Below are 22,789 nucleotides of genomic sequence, written 5' to 3'. Positions count from 1 at the left end.
CCTGCACCGCGACAGGGAACTAATAGCCCAAATTCAATGTCCGATGCTAATTGTAAGGGACGATGATGATGTCACAGGGATTCCATGTGCGGAGTTGACCGGAACCAGCCTGCGCCACACGTCAGCGCATACAGCGCTGGGGTATTTCGGTTAGATTAAAGGGGTATTCGGGTTAGATTAAGGGGTATCACTATTAGATCGGTGGGGGCTGTACTCGACTATCTCGAAATTCCCATAGAAATTAATGAATTGTCCGCACGCACATGCCCCACTGGCTGCTCCATTCATTTAAGGGGGTTACGGGGCACCTGTTCTCGTGGGGGTCCCAGCAGCAGCACACCCACCGATCTGATAGTTGTCCCCGAACCAGAACACCCTTTTAAGTACAGCCAAGCCCAAAAAAAATAATTGGGGATAGACTAATAAAAATATTTTAAAAAAATCCCATTTAGAACGCAGCATATAGAACAGCCCAGCAATGAAAGGGTTACACATGACCACTCGGTTCTGCCCACCGGCCTCTGCTTACTTGGCGGTATACCCCGTGCGACTGCAGCCAATCACCAGTCTTACAGATATACAGAGCCAGTAAACAAAGCCGGACATGGATCGGGTCGGCGGAGCTGGAACGCTAGCGGAATGAGCTGGGAAACCCCCCCCCCCATGTCTCAGAATACACAATGTAATAAGACGGTAATAACTCCCATCATGCATCTACTGCACCCCCTGCGAGATCCCCCATCATACCCTGACAGCTGGAGAGGGACACTTACCTCATCATAGTAGAATCGCAGATCGGCTCGCTTACACCTCAGGTCCCACAGGACAATGGTGCCGCTCTCATATCCAATGAGCAACTGGAAAAGAAAGACGGGGGTCACTCAGGACTGAATGGCACGAGAGTATGGCTTCTCTAGTTTATAAAAATCTTGTCCAAATTTTTGGCTAACTTGGAAAACCTCTCTAAATCTGGACACCAGTCCTTTAATAAAGCTGCTCCGACACAACACAAGACGCACAGGAGGATTTTATCTTGAGATGTCAACATCATCTGGACCGGGGAAAGAGGAGATCACCCAGCACAATGTCATCATCTGGACGGGGAAAGAGGAGATCACCCAGCACAATGTCATCATCTGGACCATGGTAAAGAGGAGATCACCCAGCACAATGTCATTGTCTGGACCATGGTAAAGAGGAGATCACCCAGCACATTGTCATTGTCTGGACCATGGTAAAGAGAAGACCACCCAGCACAATGTCATCGTCTGGACCGGGGTATAGAGGAGATCACTCAGCACAATGTCCTCATCTAGACCTGGGTATAGAGGAGATCACCCAGAACAATGTCATCATCTGGACTGGGGTATAGAGGAGATCACCCAGCACAATGTCATCAACTGGACCAGGGTATAGAGGAGATCACCCAGCACAATCTCATCATCTGGACTGGGGTATAGAGGAGATCACCCAGCACAATGTCATCATCTGGACCATGGTAAAGAGGAGATCACCCAGCACATTGTCATTGTCTGGACCATGGTAAAGAGAAGACCACCCAGCACAATGTCATCGTCTGGACCGGGGTATAGAGGAGATCACTCAGCACAATGTCCTCATCTAGACCTGGGTATAGAGGAGATCACCCAGAACAATGTCATCATCTGGACTGGGGTATAGAGGAGATCACCCCGCACAATGTCATCAACTGGACCAGGGTATAGAGGAGATCACCCAGCACAATCTCATCATCTGGACTGGGGTATAGAGGAGATCACCCAGCACAATGTCATCATCTGGACTGGGGTATAGAGGAGATCACCCAGCACAATGTCATCATTTGGATCAGGGTATAGAGGAGACCACCCAGCACAATGTCATCATCTGGACCAGGGTATAGAGGAGACCACCCAGCACAATGACATCATCTGGACCATGGTAAAGAGGAGATCACCCAGCACAATGTCATAATCTGGAACGAGTATAGAGGAGATCACCCAGCACAATGTCATCATCTGGACTGGATTATAGAGGAGATCACTTAGCACAATGTCATTTGTACTGGTGTTAACAGAAGATAACCCAGCACAATGTCATTATCTGGACCAGGGTATAGAGGAGACCACCCAGCACAATGTCATCATCTGGACCAGGGTATAGAGGAGACCACCCAGCACAATGTCATCATCTGGACCGTGGTATAAAGGAGATCACCCAGCACATTGTCATTGTCTGGACCATGGTAAAGAGAAGACCACCCAGCACAATGTCATCGTCTGGACCGGGGTATAGAGGAGATCACTCAGCACAATGTCCTCATCTAGACCTGGGTATAGAGGAGATCACCCAGAACAATGTCATCATCTGGACTGGGGTATAGAGGAGATCACCCCGCACAATGTCATCAACTGGACCAGGGTATAGAGGAGATCACCCAGCACAATCTCATCATCTGGACTGGGGTATAGAGGAGATCACCCAGCACAATGTCATCATCTGGACTGGGGTATAGAGGAGATCACCCAGCACAATGTCATCATTTGGATCAGGGTATAGAGGAGACCACCCAGCACAATGTCATCATCTGGACCAGGGTATAGAGGAGACCACCCAGCACAATGACATCATCTGGACCATGGTAAAGAGGAGATCACCCAGCACAATGTCATAATCTGGAACGAGTATAGAGGAGATCACCCAGCACAATGTCATCATCTGGACTGGATTATAGAGGAGATCACTTAGCACAATGTCATTTGTACTGGTGTTAACAGAAGATAACCCAGCACAATGTCATTATCTGGACCAGGGTATAGAGGAGACCACCCAGCACAATGTCATCATCTGGACCAGGGTATAGAGGAGACCACCCAGCACAATGTCATCATCTGGACCGTGGTATAAAGGAGACCACCCAGCACAATGTCATCATCTGGACTGTGGTATAGAGGAGATCACCCAGCACAATGTCTTCATCTGGACGGAGAAAGAGGAGATCCCCCAGCACAATGTCTTCATCTGGACCATGGTAAAGAGGAGATCACCCAGCACAATGTCATCATCTGGACTGGGAAAGAGGAGATCAGCCAGCACAATGTCTTCATCTGGACCAGGTTATAGAGGAGATCACCCAGCACAATATCATCAAGTGAACCAGAGTATAGAGGAGATCACCCAGCACAATGTCATCATCTGGACCGGGGTATAGAGGAGACCACCCAGCACAATGTCATCATCTGGACCAGGGTATAGAGGAGACCACCCAGCACAATGTCATCATCTGGACCAGGGTATAGAGGAGACCACCCAGCACAATGTCATCATCTGGACCAGGGTATAGAGGAGACCACCCAGCACATTGACATCATCTGGACTGTGGTATAGAGGAGACCACCCAGCACAATGTCATCATCTGGACCAGGATATAGAGGAGACCCCCCAGCACATTGACATCATCTGGACCAGGGTATAGAGGAGATCATTTAGCACAATGTCATCATCTGGACCGTGGTATAGAGGAGACCACCGAGCACAATGTCATCATCTGGACCAGGGTATAGAGGAGACCACCCTGCACAATGTCATCATCTTGATCAGGGTATAGAGGAGACCACCCAGCACAATGTCATCATCTGGACCAGGGTATAGAGGAGACCACCCTGCACAATGTCATCATCTTGATCAGGGTATAGAGGAGACCACCCAGCACAATGTCATCATCTGGACCAGGGTATAGAGGAGACCACCCAGCACAATGTCATCACCTGGACCATGGTATAGAGGAGACCACCCAGCACAATATCATCACCTTGACCAGGGTATAGAGGTGAACACCCAGCACAATGTCATCATCTGGACAAGGGGAAAGCAGAGATCACCCCCATTCTGACACTTGTTCTCTGCGCTTTGGCAACATATTTAAAGCGGTTATCTAATTTCTCAAACAGCCCCCCCATGTGCCGGGCCCCTCACAGGTAATATACTTACCCCGTTCCCAGCACCACTGCTGCTGCTTTTCCTTGTACACGGATGAAAACATCCGGTGTCGGGGGGAGCAGCCAATGGCAGGCGGGGACGGGGACGAGCCTCCCTATTGTCACCCGCAATGCTAGGGAGGCTCGTCCCCGCCTGCCATTGGCTGCTCTCCCCCAACACCGGATGTTTTCATCTGTGTACAGGGAGAAGCGGCGGTGCGGTGACCAGGAGCGGAGTAAGTATAATGCCTGTGAGGGGCCCGGCACATGGGGGAAAAAATTTGATAACCCCTTTAAATGGCAGCAGCAGGAGATATATCTCTACAGCCAGAGAGCTCAATGGTAATTAGCAAAATTGTGTCTGCAGCTCTGGATGTAACTGGAGGATGAGGGTGGATAAAAATCAGGTCTCAGTATGGCTTTACAGGTTACATGTCAAGGAAAAGCTGCGTTTTATAACTGCGCTGCGGAGGATCCTTAGACCCTTGTGTTGTGGATGGAAGCTGCCACTGGACAGAGGATTGCAATATGGACAAATCCTTTAAAAATGACGACTAACATGCAGGAAAGGAATTAATAGAACACGGGGCGCCTTACCTTGCCTTCATCTCGTGGGGTGTCACTTAAATGTACAACTGGCCCCGGGTGAGTCTTGGTGGATCTGTCAGGAAGGCAAAGACAGAGAGAGTTACAAGGAGGAGGAGGGGGGCCCCTTACCTGGAAATATTAGGGTCTACACAGCCTTCAGCTGTGACGATAACTCATGAATGTTGGACAGCAGCAGTCATAAGAACAAAGGAAGATAGAAGATGTTACTTTATGGAAGGCTCCTACAAGAATATATTATAGGCCAGTGATGGCTAACCTCCGGCACTCAAGCTGTGGTGAAACTACGACTCCCAGCATGCTCCATTCTTTTCTATGGAGTTCTGAGAACAGCCAAGCAAGTGTGCATCTTGGAAGTTGTAGTTTTACCACAGCTGGAGTGCCGGAGGTTAGCCATCACAGTTATAGGCTGTCCCTCATGTCTCTTAAAGGGACAGGGCGCAGTGTCCTATGCTCCCACGTCTACTCAGCTCACCACAGGGAGCAGAGAAAATACCCAGAACCTAAATCATCTCTTCCAGCAGCAAAAGCCATGAGTTCTATCTGGAGAAACCCACATAGGGAGGCAGAATCAATGGCGGCACTCAGCTTCCATTAGGAAAGAGATCAATGTCCATGGACGGGTCTGGAGCACATGTGAGACGCCGAGGTTCTTCTCACACCGCGCGTATCCTGAAAAGCATGAGGCACAATGGAGAAGTGGCAGGAGGGGGCGGCACGGTGGACACCAGGATAACACAATCATCACAGGTCTGGAAGTGGGATTCTCATCATCTACACTGAGGACCACAAATCAAGGCATGGGGCACAACACATACAATAAATGCAGAATAGTGAGTGCAGCTCTGGAGTATAATACAGGAGGTAACTCAGGATCAGTACAGGATAAGTAATGTATGTACACAGTGACTGCACCAGCAGAATAGTGAGTGCAGCTCTGGAGTATAATACAGGATGTAACCCAGGATCAGTACAGGATAAGTAATGTATGTACACAGTGACTGCACCAGCAGAATAGTGAGTGCAGCTCTGGAGTATAATACAGGATGTAACTCAGGATCAGTACAGGATAAGTAATGTATGTATACAGTGACTGCACCAGCAGAATAGTGAGTGCAGCTCTGGAGTATAATACAGGATGTAACCCAGGATCAGTACAGGATAAGTAATGTATGTACACAGTGACTGCACCAGCAGAATAGTGAGTGCAGCTCTGGAGTATAATACAGGATGTAACTCAGGATCAGTACAGGATAAGTAATGTATGTACACAGTGACTGCATCAGCAGAATAGTGAGTACAGCTCTGGAGTATAATACAGGATGTAACTCAGGATCAGTACAGGATAAGTAATGTATGTACACAGTGACTCCACCAGCAGAATAGTGAGTGCAGCTCTGGAGTATAATACCGGATGTAACTCAGGATCAGTACAGGATAAGTAATGTATGTACACAGTGACTGCACCAGCAGAATAGTGAGTGCAGCTTTGGAGGATAATACAGGATGTGACTCAGGATCAGTACAGGATAAGTAATGTATGTACACAGTGACTGCACCAGCAGAATAGTGAGTGCAGCTCTGGAGTATAATACAGGATGTAACCCAGGATCAGTACAGGATAAGTAATGTATGTACACAATGACTGCACCAGCAGAATAGTGAGTGCAGCTCTGGAGGATAATACAGGATGTGACTCAGGATCAGTACAGGATAAGTAATGTATGTACACAATGACTGCACCAGCAGAATAGTGAGTGCAGCTCTGGAGTATAATACAGCATGTAACTCAGGATCAGTACAGGATAAGTAATGTATGTACACAGTGACTGCACCAGCAGAATAGTGAGTGCAGCTCTGGAGGATAATACAGGATGTGACTCAGGATCAGTACAGGATAAGTAATGTATGTACACAGTGACTGCACCAGCAGAATAGTGAGTGCAGCTCTGGAGTATAAGTAAGCTCTGTGAGGCTTTTTTTGTGGGATTTGTTTCAGGGACTCTTTATCAGACCCGGTCATATGAGTACAGGAAGGTTATTTGGGAACACAGACACAATATAAATGAGGATATAAAATTTAGCTGAAATAAAACAGTAATAAGCTGCTCCTTATTCTTGACATGTACAGGAGGAGCACAGAGTCAGTATGAGACTCTGTAACTCAATGTGTGTGATAAAACTGAAGACACAGAGAAGACCAATGAAGGAAGTATATAATATATATATCAGTGCAGGAGGAGTAATGCAGGAGCCCGGACTGGAGTCTGTATGGAAAGGTCACATGTGATTTATGGGAGAGAAGATTTATCACCGGAGTAATTGCAGAGTCGGCAGATTTGTATTCATTTCCTAAATGCCACAACGTAAAGCAATGGCAGTAAAGGCTGCGGCATTTCACTTTAATGGGGTGCAGATCCGGTGGGGGGGGGGGTGGATCTGACGATCTCAACTAGTTCATTATATTCCTGATAGTATAAAAGAATCAGGCGCTGACTCTCGTCCTCTCATCAATGTGCATGACTGGGAATGTAATCTCTATGGAGGAAGAGGAGGGGTGTGCAGCTGCAGGAGTGACACTGATCCGTCAACAGCAATCTGATGTGTACCTACCAAGGTCCCCAAGACAGAACCTCCAGTAATAGGACTTCTGCTGTACTCCAGCAGTGACCACTATGGTGATGTCTGAGAAGCCTCCAGGGACTGGCCAACACCAGTAAAGCCAGGCTCAGCCTAGCCCACAGGGGTACAGGTGAATCCCCCAATGGGCCCCTGAGCAAGGTGGGCCCCTAGTCTACTACCCCCTGCCCAAGTGGCACATAACACAGTAGAGTGATTGCACTACATATAGATAGGTAGTGTACAGCACCTCAACCAGTCTATGTTCATATAAAACATGAGTAGATTGTCACGGTCCCTCCTGTGACAGAGGTTAGAAGATCTGAGAGACTGGCTGCACGTTAGGTCATCTGACAGCCTCTCGGTTTTCACTTTGCAGTGTTGTTGTTGGTAATGACCACACCTCTTGTCGCAGGTGTAGTTTGTGGTCATTACTGCTCCTCTATTTAGTCTGGACTCACACTTCATACCATGTGGTTGATATTATCTGCCTGGAGTTAGAAGAGCTGGTGTGTGGTCCTCATCTGAGTTCCTGATCATTGATCACCTTGTATTTCGTTGCTCCCATTTGCTCGTTGTTTACTAGGCCTCAGGGAGACGCTGATTCGTTCATCTGGGAAGGAACCACTCGTCTCAGACCCTGTCACTACTCTTAAAGATTTTCAGGGTTACTAGGGCCTAGGTTTCTGGTGTATGAATATTCCCACCTTCAGGGTCTATTCATACTGACAGGAGTCAGGGCTAGGTTTAGGGTTTCCTAGGTGGTCACCATTTCCCTTTCCCTAGCCTTGAGGCCTAGTTCCTGGTCATTTTCCATCTGTTGTCATTCTGGTGTTCCTCCCCTCCTCCCACATTGTGACATAGATTATTTAAGAAACTACCCAGTTTATCATAGATGCATCAGGTAGCTGAGATGGCTTCTGGGTACAGAGGCAGACCAAGCAGTATCCTCTTTTTTGGGGGACCCACGTTCTCAAAGTCGCTGCAGGGACCCTGGTCTGCTGCTGTGCGAGCAGGTAATATTTGAATCTATCCGTAAGGTGGGCCCTCAAAATAAATTTTACTGGTGGGCCCTAGGCACCCCAGTCCGACACTGAGTAAAGCCACTGGTCCAGCCTAAAAGTAATCCAGCATGAGACTATTTAATGTATGGTGGGTTCTCCAGGAAATCCAGAGCCCTCAGAGATGGAAAATAAAAGATGAATCAGATGCCTATCTGAAGGAGGCAAAGGACAGAGGGGGTAGGCTAGGATAGGGGGTGTATAGTTTTTCTGTGTGTGTGTATATATGTAGCCGCCAGGGCTCATAGAGAAAGCCTGTGAAACTGACTTCTACGTAGACAGGCTTTCTCTATGAGTGTAGAAGTAGCAGGACTCACAGGCTGTCTATATTAGTGGGCGGGGATACAGGACTCACAGGCTGTCTATATTAGTGGGCGGGGATACAGGACTCACAGGCTGTCTGTATTAGTGGGCGGGGATACAGGACTCACAGGCTGTCTATATTAGTGGGCGGGGATACAGGACTCACAGGCTGTCTGTATTAGTGGGCGGGGATACAGGACTCACAGGCTGTCTATATTAGTGGGCGGGGATACAGGACTCACAGGCTGTCTGTATTAGTGGGCGGGGATACAGGACTCACAGGCTGTCTATATTAGTGGGCGGGGATACAGGACTCACAGGCTGTCTGTATTAGTGGGCGGGGATACAGGACTCACAGGCTGTCTATATTAGTGGGCAGGGATACAGGACTCACAGGCTGTCTATATTAGTGGGCGGGGATACAGGACTCACAGGCTGTCTATATTAGTGGGCGGGGATACAGGACTCACAGGCTGTCTATATTAGTGGGCGGGGATACAGGACTCACAGGCTGTCTATATGAGTGGGGGCGGGGATATGTATATGTTATACAGTATATGTGTCTATATATTCTGTATATTTATATGCTATATACACTCACCTAAAGAATTATTAGGACCACCATACTAATACGGTGTTGGGCCCCCTTTTGTCTTCAGAACTGCCTTAATTCTACGTGGCATTGATTCCACAAGGTGCTGATAGCATTCTTTAGAAATGTTGGCCCATATTGATAGGATAGCATCTTGCAGTTGATGGAGATTTGAGGGATGTACATCCAGGGCACGAAGCTCCCGTTCCACCACATCCCAGAGATGCTCTATTGGGTTGAGATCTGGTGACTGTGGGGCCATTTTCGGACAGTGAACTCATTGTCATGTTCAAGAAACCAATTTGAAATGATTGGAGCTTTGTGACATGGTGCATTATCCTGCTGGAAGTAGCCATCAGAGGATGGGTACATGGTGGTCATGAAGGGATGGACATGGTCAGAAACAATGCTCAGGTAGCCCGTGGCATTTAAACGATGGCCAATTGGCACTAAGGGGCCTAAAGTGTGCCCAGAAAACATCCCCCACACCATTACACCACCACCACCAGCCTGCACAGTGGTAACAAGGCATGACGGATACATGTTCTCATTCTGTTTACGCCAAATTCGGACTCTACCATTTGAATGTCTCAACAGAAATCGAGACTCATCAGACCAGGCAACATTTTTCCAGTCTTCAACAGTCCAATTTTGGTGGAGCTCGTGCAAATTGTGGCCTCTTTTTCCTATTTGTAGTGGAGATGAGTGGTACCCGGTGGGGTCTTCTGCTGTTGTAGCCCACCTTTCTTTCCCATTCTGACATTCAGTTTGGAGTTCAGGAGATTGTCTTGACCAGGACCACAACCCTACATGCATTGGAGCAACTGCCATGTGATTGGTTGACTAGATAATCGCATTAATGAGAAATAGAACAGGTGTTCCTAATAATTCTTTAGGTGAGTGTATATATATATATATATATACATATTTTTTATATGTGTGTGTATAATGTGTATATGTACCATATGTATCTGGGTATATATGCCATACATGTGTGTGTATATACCATGTAATACTTGTATTACAGATAGAGGAAGATTTTTTATGAAGACAAGCCACCAAAATTTGCATCAAAATTAGAATGTTCTGCTTTGGGTTTTGGCATTTTCTTTCACCAAATGTGACCACAGATTTTACCATTTGCTATACCTGGTATAAATTAAAAGGCCAGATATTAAAGGGGTTGTCTCATCTCAGACATTGGTGGCATAGTGCTAGGATATGCTATTAAAGGGATTCTGTCATCAGATTTAACCCCTCTAGCCTAAACATATGCTCATGTCCAGACTAACAGGAAGAATCCTAAGCTGGCCTTATTAAACCTCACTGTGGCTCTATTTGCCCAAAAAACTGTTTTTTTAAAACCTGTCAATCACTTACTTAAGGTGCCCAAGGGGAGGTCCGTTAATACAGGTTGCCCGGCCGCACCCCTCGCCGCCCTGTGCCCAGCGCCGCCTTCCCTGTCTTCAGCGCCGCCTTCTACAGCTCAGAGCCGCCTTCGCAATCCTCCCCTTCCCTCTGCAAGATCCCGTGCCTGCGCACTAGGCTCAGCCTGAGCCTAGTGCGCAGGCACGGGATCTGGCAGAGGGAAGGGGAGGATTGCGAAGGCGGCGCTGAAGACAGGGAAGGTGACGCTGGGCACAGGGCGGCGAGGGGTGCGGCCGGGCAACCTGTATTAACGGACCTCCCCTTGGGCACCTTAAGTAAGTGATTGACAGGTTTTAAAAAAACTTTTTTTTGGGCAAATAGACTCACAGGCTTTCTCTAGAAGTGGGCAGGAGAAGCAGGACTCACAGGCTTTCTCTATGAGTGGGCGGGAGAAGCAGGACTCACAGGCTTTCTCTATGAGTGGGCAGGAGAAGCAGGACTCACAGGCTTTCTCTAGGAGTGGGCGGAAGAAGTAGGACTCACAGGCTTTCTCTATGAGTGGGCAGGAGAAGCAGGACTCACAGGCTTTCTCTAGGAGTGGGTAGAGGAAGCAGGACTCACAGGCTTTCTCTATGAATAGGCGGAAGAAGCAGGACTCACAGGCTTTCTCTATGAGTGGGCGGGAGAAGCATGACTCACAGGCTTTCTCTATGAGTAAGCAGGAGAAGCAGGACTCACAGGCTTTCTCTATGAGTAAGCAGGAGAAGCAGGACTCACAGGCTTTCTCTATGAGTGGGCGGGAGAAGCAGGACTCACAGGCTTTCTCTATGAGTGGGCGGGAGAAGCAGGACTCACAGGCTTTCTCTATGAGTGGGCAGGAGAAGCAGGACTCACAGGCTTTCTCTATGAGTGGGCAGGAGAACCAGGACTCACAGGCTTTCTCTATGAGTGGGCAGGAGAACCAGGACTCACAGGCTTTCTCTATGAGTGGGCAGGAGAACCAGGACTCACAGGCTTTCTCTGTTCTTGTTAAATAAATAAAAAACATTTTACATAAAAAACATACATCCTCCTGCTCAGCCCCCTCCTCCTATATCCTACGCTGCATTCATATAGGAGACCAGGCAGAGCTGTTTTTTAGGGAAATTTAACCATGAAGAAATATTACATAACACTAGCAGAGCTCTACCGCTGCTCTCGGCAGACTCATCTCTCTGCGGGTGCACAGATGGCTCTTAACGAGTCCAGTGCTTGTTATGGCATCTGTCCTCAGATCATGCACTTGTGTCCCAGGCATCTTGAAGGGCTTGACCATCTTATGTGCAATGTTAACTAATCTATGTTGAATATATGTTGACAAACTGCTTAGCAATGCCTAGACTGATACACTGAAACAAACCCTTGGCTGTGTGAGCAGGATTAAGTCTGAATGGATTTTTAGCCTCTGGACTACTCACTGACAGCAAGCAGAGACATTAACGATGTTGAGAGGCAGAACTGTATACATTGAATGGAGGGGTATTTTGTCAGGAGCATTTATCACATATTCAGTGGGAAGGTGATATATCTCAGGGGTCCATACATCGGGACAGTGGACATGTAGACCCCCCAGACCACCTGACTGCAGAGAGGGGAGACTGCAAGGAGTGACGGCTGAGCCCGTGACTTCAGCTGATGATGATGGTGGTGGTAGTTTGTACTCACAGTTCTATTGCCTTGTTCCACATCACCATGTATCCAGAAAGAACGAAGGATAAAATATTTACAATGTGCGTGTTCCCTCTCTCCGTCCCCACGTAGAGCCACTTACTCTGGAAAGGCAGATGGCAGCACGTGATCCTGAAAGAGCCAGAGAGCTGGTTAGTCACACCATGACATGGGGCACCCTGCAACGCACATCCTGACATGTCAGACCCCTGAAGGTACAGCAAATGGGGGTCTCCTACTGTAAAGTCTGATAATCCAGCAACTGATGGTCAAGAAACCATCAAAACCTAGTACAGGACAGAAATAACACAGGATCAGTACAGGAGAGGTAATGTATGTACACAGTGACTGCACCAGCAGAATAGTGAGTGCAGCTCTGGAGTATAATACAGGATGTAACTCAGGATCAGTACAGGATAAGTAATATATGTACACAGTGACTGCACCAGCAGAATAGTGAGTGCAGCTCTGGAGTATAATACAGGATGTCACTCAGGATCAGTACAGGATAAGTAATGTATGTACACAGTGACTGCACCAGCAGAATAGTGAGTGCAGCTCTGGAGTATAATACAGGATGTAACTCAGGATCAGTACAGGATAAGTAATGTATGTACACAGTGACTGCACTAGCAGAATAGTGAGTGCAGCTCTGGAGTATAATACAGGATGTAACTCAGGATCAGTACAGGATAAGTAATGTATGTACACAGTGACTGCACCAGCAGAATAGTGAGTGCAGCTCTGGAGTATAATACAGGATGTAACTCAGGATCAGTACAGGATAAGTAATGTATGTACACAGTGACTGCACCAGCAGAATAGTAAGTGCGGCTCTGGAGTATAATACAGGATGTAACTCAGGATCAGTACAGGATAAGTAATGTATGTACACAGTGACTGCACCAGCAGAATAGTGAGTGCAGCTCTGGAGTATAATACAGGATGTAACTCAGGATCAGTACAGGATAAGTAATGTATGTACACAGTGACTGCACCAGCAGAATAGTGAGTGCAGCTCTGGAGTATAATACAGGATGTAACTGAGGATCAGTACAGGATAAGTAATGTATGTATACAGTGACTGCACCAGCAGAATAGTGAGTGCAGCTCTGGAGTATAATGCAGGATGTAACTCAGGATCAGTACAGGATAAGTAATGTATGTACACAGTGGCTGCACCAGCAGAATAGTGAGTGCAGCTCCGGAGTATAATACAGGATGTAACTCAGGATCAGTACAGGATAAGTAATGTATGTACACAGTGGCTGCACCAGCAGAATAGTGAGTGCAGCTCTGGAGTATAATACAGGATGTAACTCAGGATCAGTACAGGGTAAGTAATGTATGTACATAGTGACTGCACCAGCAGAATAGTGAGTGCAGCTCTGGAGTATAATACAGGATGTAACTCAGGATCAGTACAGGATAAGTAATGTATGTACACAGTGACTGCACCAGCAGAATAGTGAGTGCAGCTCTGGAGTATAATACAGGATGTAACTCAGGATCAGTACAGGATAAGTAATGTATGTACACAGTGACTGCACCAGCAGAATAGTGAGTGCAGCTCTGGAGTATAATACAGGATGTAACTCAGGATCAGTACAGGATAAGTAATGCATGTACACAGTGACTGCACCAGCAGAATAGTGAGTGCAGCTCTGGAGTATAGTACAGGATGTAACTCAGGATCAGTACAGGATAAGTAATGCATGTACACAGTGACTGCACCAGCAGAATAGTGAGTGCAGCTCTGGAGTATAGTACAGGATGTAACTCAGGATCAGTACAGGATAAGTAATGCATGTACACAGTGACTGCACCAGCAGAATAGTGAGTGCAGCTCTGAAGTATAATACAGGATATAACTCAGGATCAGTACAGGATAAGTAATGCATGTACACAGTGACTGCACCAGCAGAATAGTGAGTGCAGCTCTGAAGTATAATTTCAGCACTGAGGGGCACGGTGAAGCCGCCGGCTGCCTGTCTGTTAGTGTACTTTGTTATCTGGCGGACTCCTAGCCACCTTGCAGTCTGTACAGGGAATGCAGCCAGTTCACTCAGTGTATTTGCTGTCACACTAAGATCTGGGCATATGGCCAGCAAATCAAAGTGGAGAGAGACAGGAGGTAAAGGGAACGTGCCGATGACCTCATTATGCGGAACGTTGCAGCACATAAAAACAAGTGCATTAACGTGAAGGAATCAGCACCACAAAGATGGCACTGCATCCTCGGCCAGGGTGTCGCAGCACTGATGATGAGCAATGTGTGGTATCATGGCCGCTGAGACACCATGTCAGATGATGAGCGCTCTACTCCAGTCCCACAGGACCCCTGCTGAAGATGACTATGCTGTAATCATCAGATTACAGTCGGGCCCTGTTCACATGGCACGGATCTGCCATGGGCGAATCCTCTGGAGATTTAAAAAAAAAACACTTGCACCTAAAATACGGATTTGAAGCGAATCCTCATCTTTTCCGGGTAGAGTCTGCAGCAAAAGCGAATGGTTTATAAAATCCGCAGAATATTCTTTATTCTGCTGTGATGTTTTCTGGAGTGTGTGAATGGGGTAGAAAATGCTCGGGGCCCCTGGCGCTGACACCAGATCTGCCCCTGACAACAGCGGTAACAGAAAACGCTTCGATCCCTAAGGAAATCAAAGACGGGGTCAGATCCTAAATGAGTCAGACCGCAGGGCGGATGGCGGTGCCTGCAGCAGAGAGGCCCGGGGCGTGAGGACTGGCGACTTACTACAGCCACCGCTCTTCGGGCCCAATTTTGGTTCATTCTGAGCACGTGGCGGCGAATCCTCTTATCTCAGAGTTCCTCCGTGTTCAGGGGGGCGCAGAAACGACCAGACCATTAAAAAGGAAGCTTCTGGTCTTCCTGAAGAAAGCTTTCCAAGGTCGTCCCATAATCCGGAATGTCTGCTAATCTGGTCGCAGACAGAGGGCGGTATGTGCTGATGACTGAGCCCGCGGGTCGTCGGGTATTATACACGTCGGGCGCGAGAAGCGCTGGCCGCTCCCTCAGGTGCAGGAGTATGGCGCAGTTTTCAGAATATCAGGTTCTGTCGCCTCTGCTGCCAGCGAAGACGCCACACGAAATAACAATTCCTTACAGCTCTACACTTGGCTGTCCCTCTGTTACTCCTCATAGAAGTCTAGGGAGAAACTGATAACAGGGGTTCGTCCCGACACCGTCAGAACTGAATGTCCAATGTCAGTATGTAGGGCCCCCCCAGGCGGTAACACTCAGCTGTCAATAGATCATACATTTCTAGGAGGAGTAACAGAGGTACTGCTCAATGCAGAGTAACATTGTTACTTTATGGGGAGGCGACAGCTCCTCTTGCCCTCGGTCTCTCCACAGTCAGGACACGTACATTGTCATATTTCAGTCTCCCAGGAGATGGCAGAAGAGAGTGATGGACGGATGATGAGACTCCTGCCCCTGGAGACCCCATGATTCCATCTGCCGTGATATCTGCCGCCTCTGACACGGCCGCCATGTACTTCAGCCTCTGATAAGTTCCTGACAAGGGTGTGCGCGTGTGGCGGATCCAGTCACGGCTGCTCCTCGGGGAGGCGCTCTGCCTGATCGCTCCGATGCTTTACCGCCTTCCTGCGCTGACATAATTACAGGGCAGGATACGAGAGCGCTCACTGAGTGCATATTGCCTGCGCTCCACTGAAGATCTCCGCACATCCACAAGGGCCGACCGCTGCGCCCCCGGTCACAGGAAATCCGGAAAACCGTCGCCTTCATTCTACATGTTTAGTTCTGTCTAAAAATAAGTCGCATAATTCGGATCGATTAACGCTTTAAATGGGCGGAGCCATCATTAAATATAATTCAGAGTGAAAATCGGGTCACTCTGGAGACCCGCTACCTCATTATAATGGCGCCCCCTGGTGTTCAATCTGTATAGTATTGCGCACATCCGCCTACTGAGGTGGATAATCATCGTCAGACGCGCTCAGGTCCTCTGCCGCCAGATGTATCTACTGCTGCAAGCTGTGACACAAAGGGAGACAGCTGCAGCAAAAAGGACACGACCCCCGAGGTATAATACACTGAGAGCTGCAGCAAAAAGGACACGACCCCTGAGCTATAATACACTGAGAGCTGCAGCAAAAAGGACACGACCCCTGAGCTATAATACACTGAGAGCTGCAGCAAAAAGGACACGACCCCTGAGCTATAATACACTGAGAGCTGCAGCAAAAAGGACACGACCCCTGAGCTATAATACACTGAGAGCTGCAGCAAAAAGGACACGACCCCTGAGCTATAATACACTGAGAGCTGCAGCAAAAAGGACACGACCCCTGAGCTATAATACACTGAGAGCTGCAGCAAAAAGGACACGACCCCTGAGCTATAATACACTGAGAGCTGCAGCAAAAGGGACACGACCCCTGAGCTATAATACATTGAGAGCTGCAGCAAAAAGGACACGACCCCTGAGCTATAATACACTGAGAGCTGCAGCAAAAAGGACACGACCCCTGAGCTATAATACATTGAAAGCTGCAGCAAAAAGGACACGACCACCGAGCTGTAATACATTGAGAGCTGCAGAAAAAAGGACACGACCCCTGAGCTATAATACACTGAGAGCTGCAGCAAAAAGGACACGACCCCTGAGCTATAATACACTGAGAGCTGCAGCAAAAAGGACACGACCCCTGAGCTATAATACACTGAGAGCTGCAGCAAAAGGGACACGACCCCTGAGCTTTAATACATTGAGAGCTGCAGCAAAAAGGACACGACCCCTGAGCTATAATACACTGAGAGCTGCAGCAAAAAGGACACGACCCCTGAGCTATAATACATTGAAAGCTGCAGCAAAAAGGACACGACCACCGAGCTGTAATACATTGAGAGCTGCAGAAAAAAGGACACGACCCCTGAGCTATAATACACTGAGAGCTGCAGCAAAAAGGACACGACCCCTGAGCTATAATACACTGAGAGCTGCAGATAAAAGGACACGACCCCTGAGCTATTATACATTGAAAGCTGCAGCAAAAAGGACACGACCCCTGAGCTATAATACATTGAGAGCTGCAGATAAAAGGACACGACCCCTGAGCTATAATACATTGAGAGCTGCAGATAAAAGGACACGACCCCTGAGCTATAATACACTGAGAGCTGCAGATAAAAGGACACGACCCCCGAGCTGTAATACATCTAGATCTGCAGCAAAAAGGACACGACCCCCGAGCTATAATACACTGAGAGCTGCAGCAAAAAGGACACGACCCCCGAGCTATAATACACTGAGAGCTGCAGCAAAAAGGGCACGACCCCCTAGCTATAATACACTGAGAGCTGCAGCAAAAAGGACACGACCCCTGAGCTATAATACATTGAAAGCTGCAGAAAAAAGGACACGAAACTGAGCTGCAATAGATCAAGTTTACATGAGCATATTCAGTGCGAGAAATACGATCCGTGTCTCAGAGGTATTTTCTGTCCTAAATGCTGCTCCTATGACATGGACCCACAGCATTACACCGAATTATAATACTATGTGTTCCTGCCTGACCTCAACTCTAATGTTTTGTACTGACGGCATTAAGTGAATAAAATTCATTCATGAGTGCAGCTCTGGAGTATAATACAGGATGTAACTCAGGATCAGTACAGGATAAGTAATGTATGTACACAGTGACTGCACCAGCAGAATAGTGAGTGCAGCTCTGGGGTATAATGCAGGATGTAACTCAGGATCAGTACAGGATAAGTCATGTATGTACACAGTGACTCCACCAGCAGAATAGTGAGTGCAGCTCTGGAGTATAATACAGGATGTAACTCAGGATCAGTACAGGATAAGTAATGTATGTACACAGTGACTGCACCAGCAGAATAGTGAGTGCAGCTCTGGAGTATAATACAGGATGTAACTCAGGATCAGTACAGGATAAGGAATGTATGTACACAGTGACTGCACCAGCAGAATAGTGAGTGCAGCTCTGAAGTATAATACAGGATGTAACTCAGGATCAGTACAGGATAAGTAATGTATGTACACAGTGACTGCACCAGCAGAATAGTGAGTGCAGCTCTGGAGTATAATACAGGATGTAACTCAGGATCAGTACAGGATAAGTAATGTATGTACACAGCGACTGCACCAGCAGAATAGCGAGTGCAGCACTGGAGTATAATACAGGATGTAACTCAGGATCAGTACAGGATAATTAATGTATGTACACAGTGACTGCACCAGCAGAATAGTGAGTGCAGCTCTGGAGTATAATACAGGATGTAACTCAGGATCAGTACAGGATAAGTAATGTATGTACACAGTGACTGCACCAGCAGAATAGCGAGTGCAGCACTGGAGTATAATACAGGATGTAACTCAGGATCAGTACAGGATAAGTAATGTATGTACACAGTGACTGCACCAGCAGAATAGTGAGTGCAGCTCTGGAGTATAATACAGGATGTAACTCAGGATCAGTACAGGATAAGTAATGTATGTACACAGTGACTGCACCAGCAGAATAGTGAGTGCAGCTCTGGAGTATAATACAGGATGTAACTCAGGATCAGTACAGGATAAGTAATGTATGTACACAGTGACTGCACCAGCAGAATAGTGAGTGCAGCTCTGGAGTATAATACAGGATGTAACTCAGGATCAGTACAGGATAAGTAATGTAATGTATGTACACAGTGACTCCACCAGCAGAATAGTGAGTGCAGCTCTGGAGTATAATACAGGATGTAACTCAGGATCAGTACAGGATAAGTAATGTATGTACACAGTGACTGTATCAGCAGAATAGTGAGTGCAGCTCTGGAGTATAATACAGGATGTAACTCAGGATCAGTACAGGATAAGTAATGTATGTACACAGTGACTGCACCAGCAGAATAGTGAGTGCAGCTCTGGAGTATAATACAGGATGTAACTCAGTATCAGTACAGGATAAGTAATGTATGTACACAGTGACTCCACCAGCAGAATAGTGAGTGCAGCTCTGGAGTATAATACAGGATGTAACTCAGGATTAGTACAGGATAAGTAATGTATGGACACAGTGACTCCACCAGCAGAATAGTGAGTGCAGCTCTGGAGTATAATACAGGATGTAACTCAGGATCAGTACAGGATAAGTAATGTATGTGCACAGTGACTTCACCAGCAGAACAGTGAGTGCAGCTCTGGAGTATAATACAGGATGTAACTCAGGATCAGTACAGGATAAGTAATGTATGTACACAGCGACTGCACCAGCAGAATAGCGAGTGCAGCACTGGAGTATAATACAGGATGTAACTCAGGATCAGTACAGGATAATTAATGTATGTACACAGTGACTGCACCAGCAGAATAGTGAGTGCAGCTCTGGAGTATAATACAGGATGTAACTCAGGATCAGTACAGGATAAGTAATGTATGTACACAGTGACTGCACCAGCAGAATAGCGAGTGCAGCACTGGAGTATAATACAGGATGTAACTCAGGATCAGTACAGGATAAGTAATGTATGTACACAGTGACTGCACCAGCAGAATAGTGAGTGCAGCTCTGGAGTATAATACAGGATGTAACTCAGGATCAGTACAGGATAAGTAATGTATGTACACAGTGACTGCACCAGCAGAATAGTGAGTGCAGCTCTGGAGTATAATACAGGATGTAACTCAGGATCAGTACAGGATAAGTAATGTATGTACACAGTGACTGCACCAGCAGAATAGTGAGTGCAGCTCTGGAGTATAATACAGGATGTAACTCAGGATCAGTACAGGATAAGTAATGTAATGTATGTACACAGTGACTCCACCAGCAGAATAGTGAGTGCAGCTCTGGAGTATAATACAGGATGTAACTCAGGATCAGTACAGGATAAGTAATGTATGTACACAGTGACTGTATCAGCAGAATAGTGAGTGCAGCTCTGGAGTATAATACAGGATGTAACTCAGGATCAGTACAGGATAAGTAATGTATGTACACAGTGACTGCACCAGCAGAATAGTGAGTGCAGCTCTGGAGTATAATACAGGATGTAACTCAGTATCAGTACAGGATAAGTAATGTATGTACACAGTGACTCCACCAGCAGAATAGTGAGTGCAGCTCTGGAGTATAATACAGGATGTAACTCAGGATTAGTACAGGATAAGTAATGTATGGACACAGTGACTCCACCAGCAGAATAGTGAGTGCAGCTCTGGAGTATAATACAGGATGTAACTCAGGATCAGTACAGGATAAGTAATGTATGTACACAGTGACTGCACCAGCAGAATAGTGAGTGCAGCTCTGGAGTATAATACAGGATGTAACTCAGGATCAGTACAGGATAAGTAATGTATGTACACAGTGACTGCACCAGTAGAATAGTGAGTGCAGCTCTGGGGTATAATACAGGATGTAACTTAGGATCAGTACAGGATAAGTAATGTATGTACACAGTGACTCCACCAGCAGAATAGTGAGTGCAGCTCTGGAGTATAATACAGGATGTAACTCAGGAGCAGTACAGGATAAGTAATGTATGTACACAGTGACTGTATCAGCAGAATAGTGAGTGCAGCTCTGGGGTATAGTACAGGCTGTAACTCAGGATCAGTACAGGATAAGTAATGTATGTACACAGTGACTGCACCAGCAGAATAGTGAGTGCAGCTCTGGAGTATAATACAGGATGTAACTCAGGATCAGTACAGGATAAGTAATGTATGTACACAGTGACTGCACCAGCAGAATAGTGAGTGCAGCTCTGGGGTATAGTACAGGCTGTAACTCAGGATCAGTACAGGATAAGTAATGTATGTACACAGTGACTGCACCAGCAGAATAGTGAGTGCAGCTCTGGGGTATAGTACAGGCTGTAACTCAGGATCAGTGCAGGATAAGTAATGTATGTACACAGTGACTGCACCAGCAGAATAGTGAGTGCAGCTCTGGAGTATAATACAGGGTGTAACTGAGGATCAGTACAGGATAAGTAATGTATGTACACAGTTTCTCCACCAGCAGAATAGTGAGTGCAGCTCTGGAGTATAATACAGGGTGTAACTGAGGATCAGTACAGGATAAGTAATGTATGTACACAGTTTCTCCACCAGCAGAATAGTGAGTGCAGCTCTGGAGTATAGATTTAGTATCTGGCTATGCAGACACATTTTAGACTAGGGCTCAACACCATGTGTGTCAGAATCACATGTGACTTGTATTATGTCCTATGATGAAGTGTTCCCTATGGCAGACTTTTCAGACACGGCTGTGATTGTTGCTCGTTGCCTGTAATTTTTTCACGTAGGATATGATAGAAGCCCCGTTGCGATGTGGCTGCACAGTCCTGCTCCTCATCTACAGGTCTGCTGCACGGCCCTCGCTCCCCAGCAGGTCAGTAATTTCCACCCCCCAGTGTTATCTCTGCGCAGATATTCCTCTTACCGTTCCTTGTTAAATCTAAGCGAGTGGAGCACAGCTGGACGCTTCTGCCTCAGGCTCCACAAGTGAAGCGTCTCGTCGGCACATGCAGTGACCAAGGCACCCTGCGGACACAAGGAACGAGGTGACAAGGACCACACTCTGAAGGAGAAATAATGGGATGCTACGCAGGTGTGTCACCTATGGGCAGCACCAGGACCACAAGGGAAGGTGGCAAGCGGGAATCCCTACTTACAGTGTTACAAGCTGGTGCCTATCTGCTCATATCCTGCAGTGGCATACGGGCACTCACCACGATTAGGGTAATCTACTGGGCATGTACTGAACGATTACCCCTGTCTGACAGATGCTGAGTAGAAGCCATGTACCAGATGCCAATGACATGACAGATGCCTGCAGTCAGGATGTACAGACGCAGATGGGCAGACACCTCATAGACATTGGCATCTGCACATTCTAGTGCCCCATGCCCCCCCCCCCCCTCCACTACAACCTATGGAAGTGTCTAGATGACCACGAAAACCTATGGAAGTGCCTTAGATGACCACTACAACCTATAGAAGTGTCTAGACGACCACTACAACCTATAGAAGTGTCTAGATGACCACTACAACCTATAGAAGTGTCTAGATGACCACTACAACCTATAGAAGTGCCTTAGATGACCACTACAACCTATGGAAGGGTCTACATGACTACTACAACCCATAGAAGTGTCTAGATGACCACTACAACCTATGGAAGTGTCTACATGACCACTACAACCTATAGAAGTGCCTTAGATGACCACTACAACCTATGGAAGGGTCTACATGACTACTACAAAACATAGAAGTGTCTAGATGACCACTACGACCTATAGAAGTGTCTAGATGACCACTACAACCTATGGAAGTGCCTTAGATGACCACTACAACCTATAGAAGTGTCTAGATGACCACTACAACCTATAGAAGTGTCTAGATGACCACTACAACCTATGGAAGTGTCTACATGACCACTACAACCTATAGAAGTGCCTTAGATGACCACTACAACCTATAGAAGTGTCTAGATGACCACTACAAACTATAGGAGTGCCTTAGATTACCACTAAAACCTATGGAAGTGCC

General features: G+C 47.0%; 1 protein-coding gene across 3 annotated transcripts in view; it reads right to left on the bottom strand.

Moving 5' to 3' along the window:
* The window catches only part of STXBP5L (syntaxin binding protein 5L), a 195,895-nt gene that overhangs the window by 81,584 nt on the left and 91,522 nt on the right, over positions 1-22,789 (bottom strand). For all 3 annotated transcript variants that reach the window (XM_044287379.1, XM_044287383.1, XM_044287380.1), the window contains exons 4-7: positions 21,681-21,781; positions 12,228-12,362; positions 4,572-4,635; positions 774-857 (exon numbers count right to left, since the gene is read on the bottom strand). In XM_044287379.1, coding sequence (XP_044143314.1) covers positions 774-857; positions 4,572-4,635; positions 12,228-12,362; positions 21,681-21,781 — 384 coding nt within the window. The remainder of the gene's footprint in view (positions 1-773; positions 858-4,571; positions 4,636-12,227; positions 12,363-21,680; positions 21,782-22,789) is intronic.

The sequence above is a fragment of the Bufo gargarizans genome, chromosome 3 (assembly GCF_014858855.1).
Source record: "Bufo gargarizans isolate SCDJY-AF-19 chromosome 3, ASM1485885v1, whole genome shotgun sequence".
NCBI classification, from domain to species: domain Eukaryota; kingdom Metazoa; phylum Chordata; class Amphibia; order Anura; family Bufonidae; genus Bufo; species Bufo gargarizans.
Note: the sequence above shows the minus strand (reverse complement) of the source record. Positions and strands in the feature narration are given on the sequence as shown.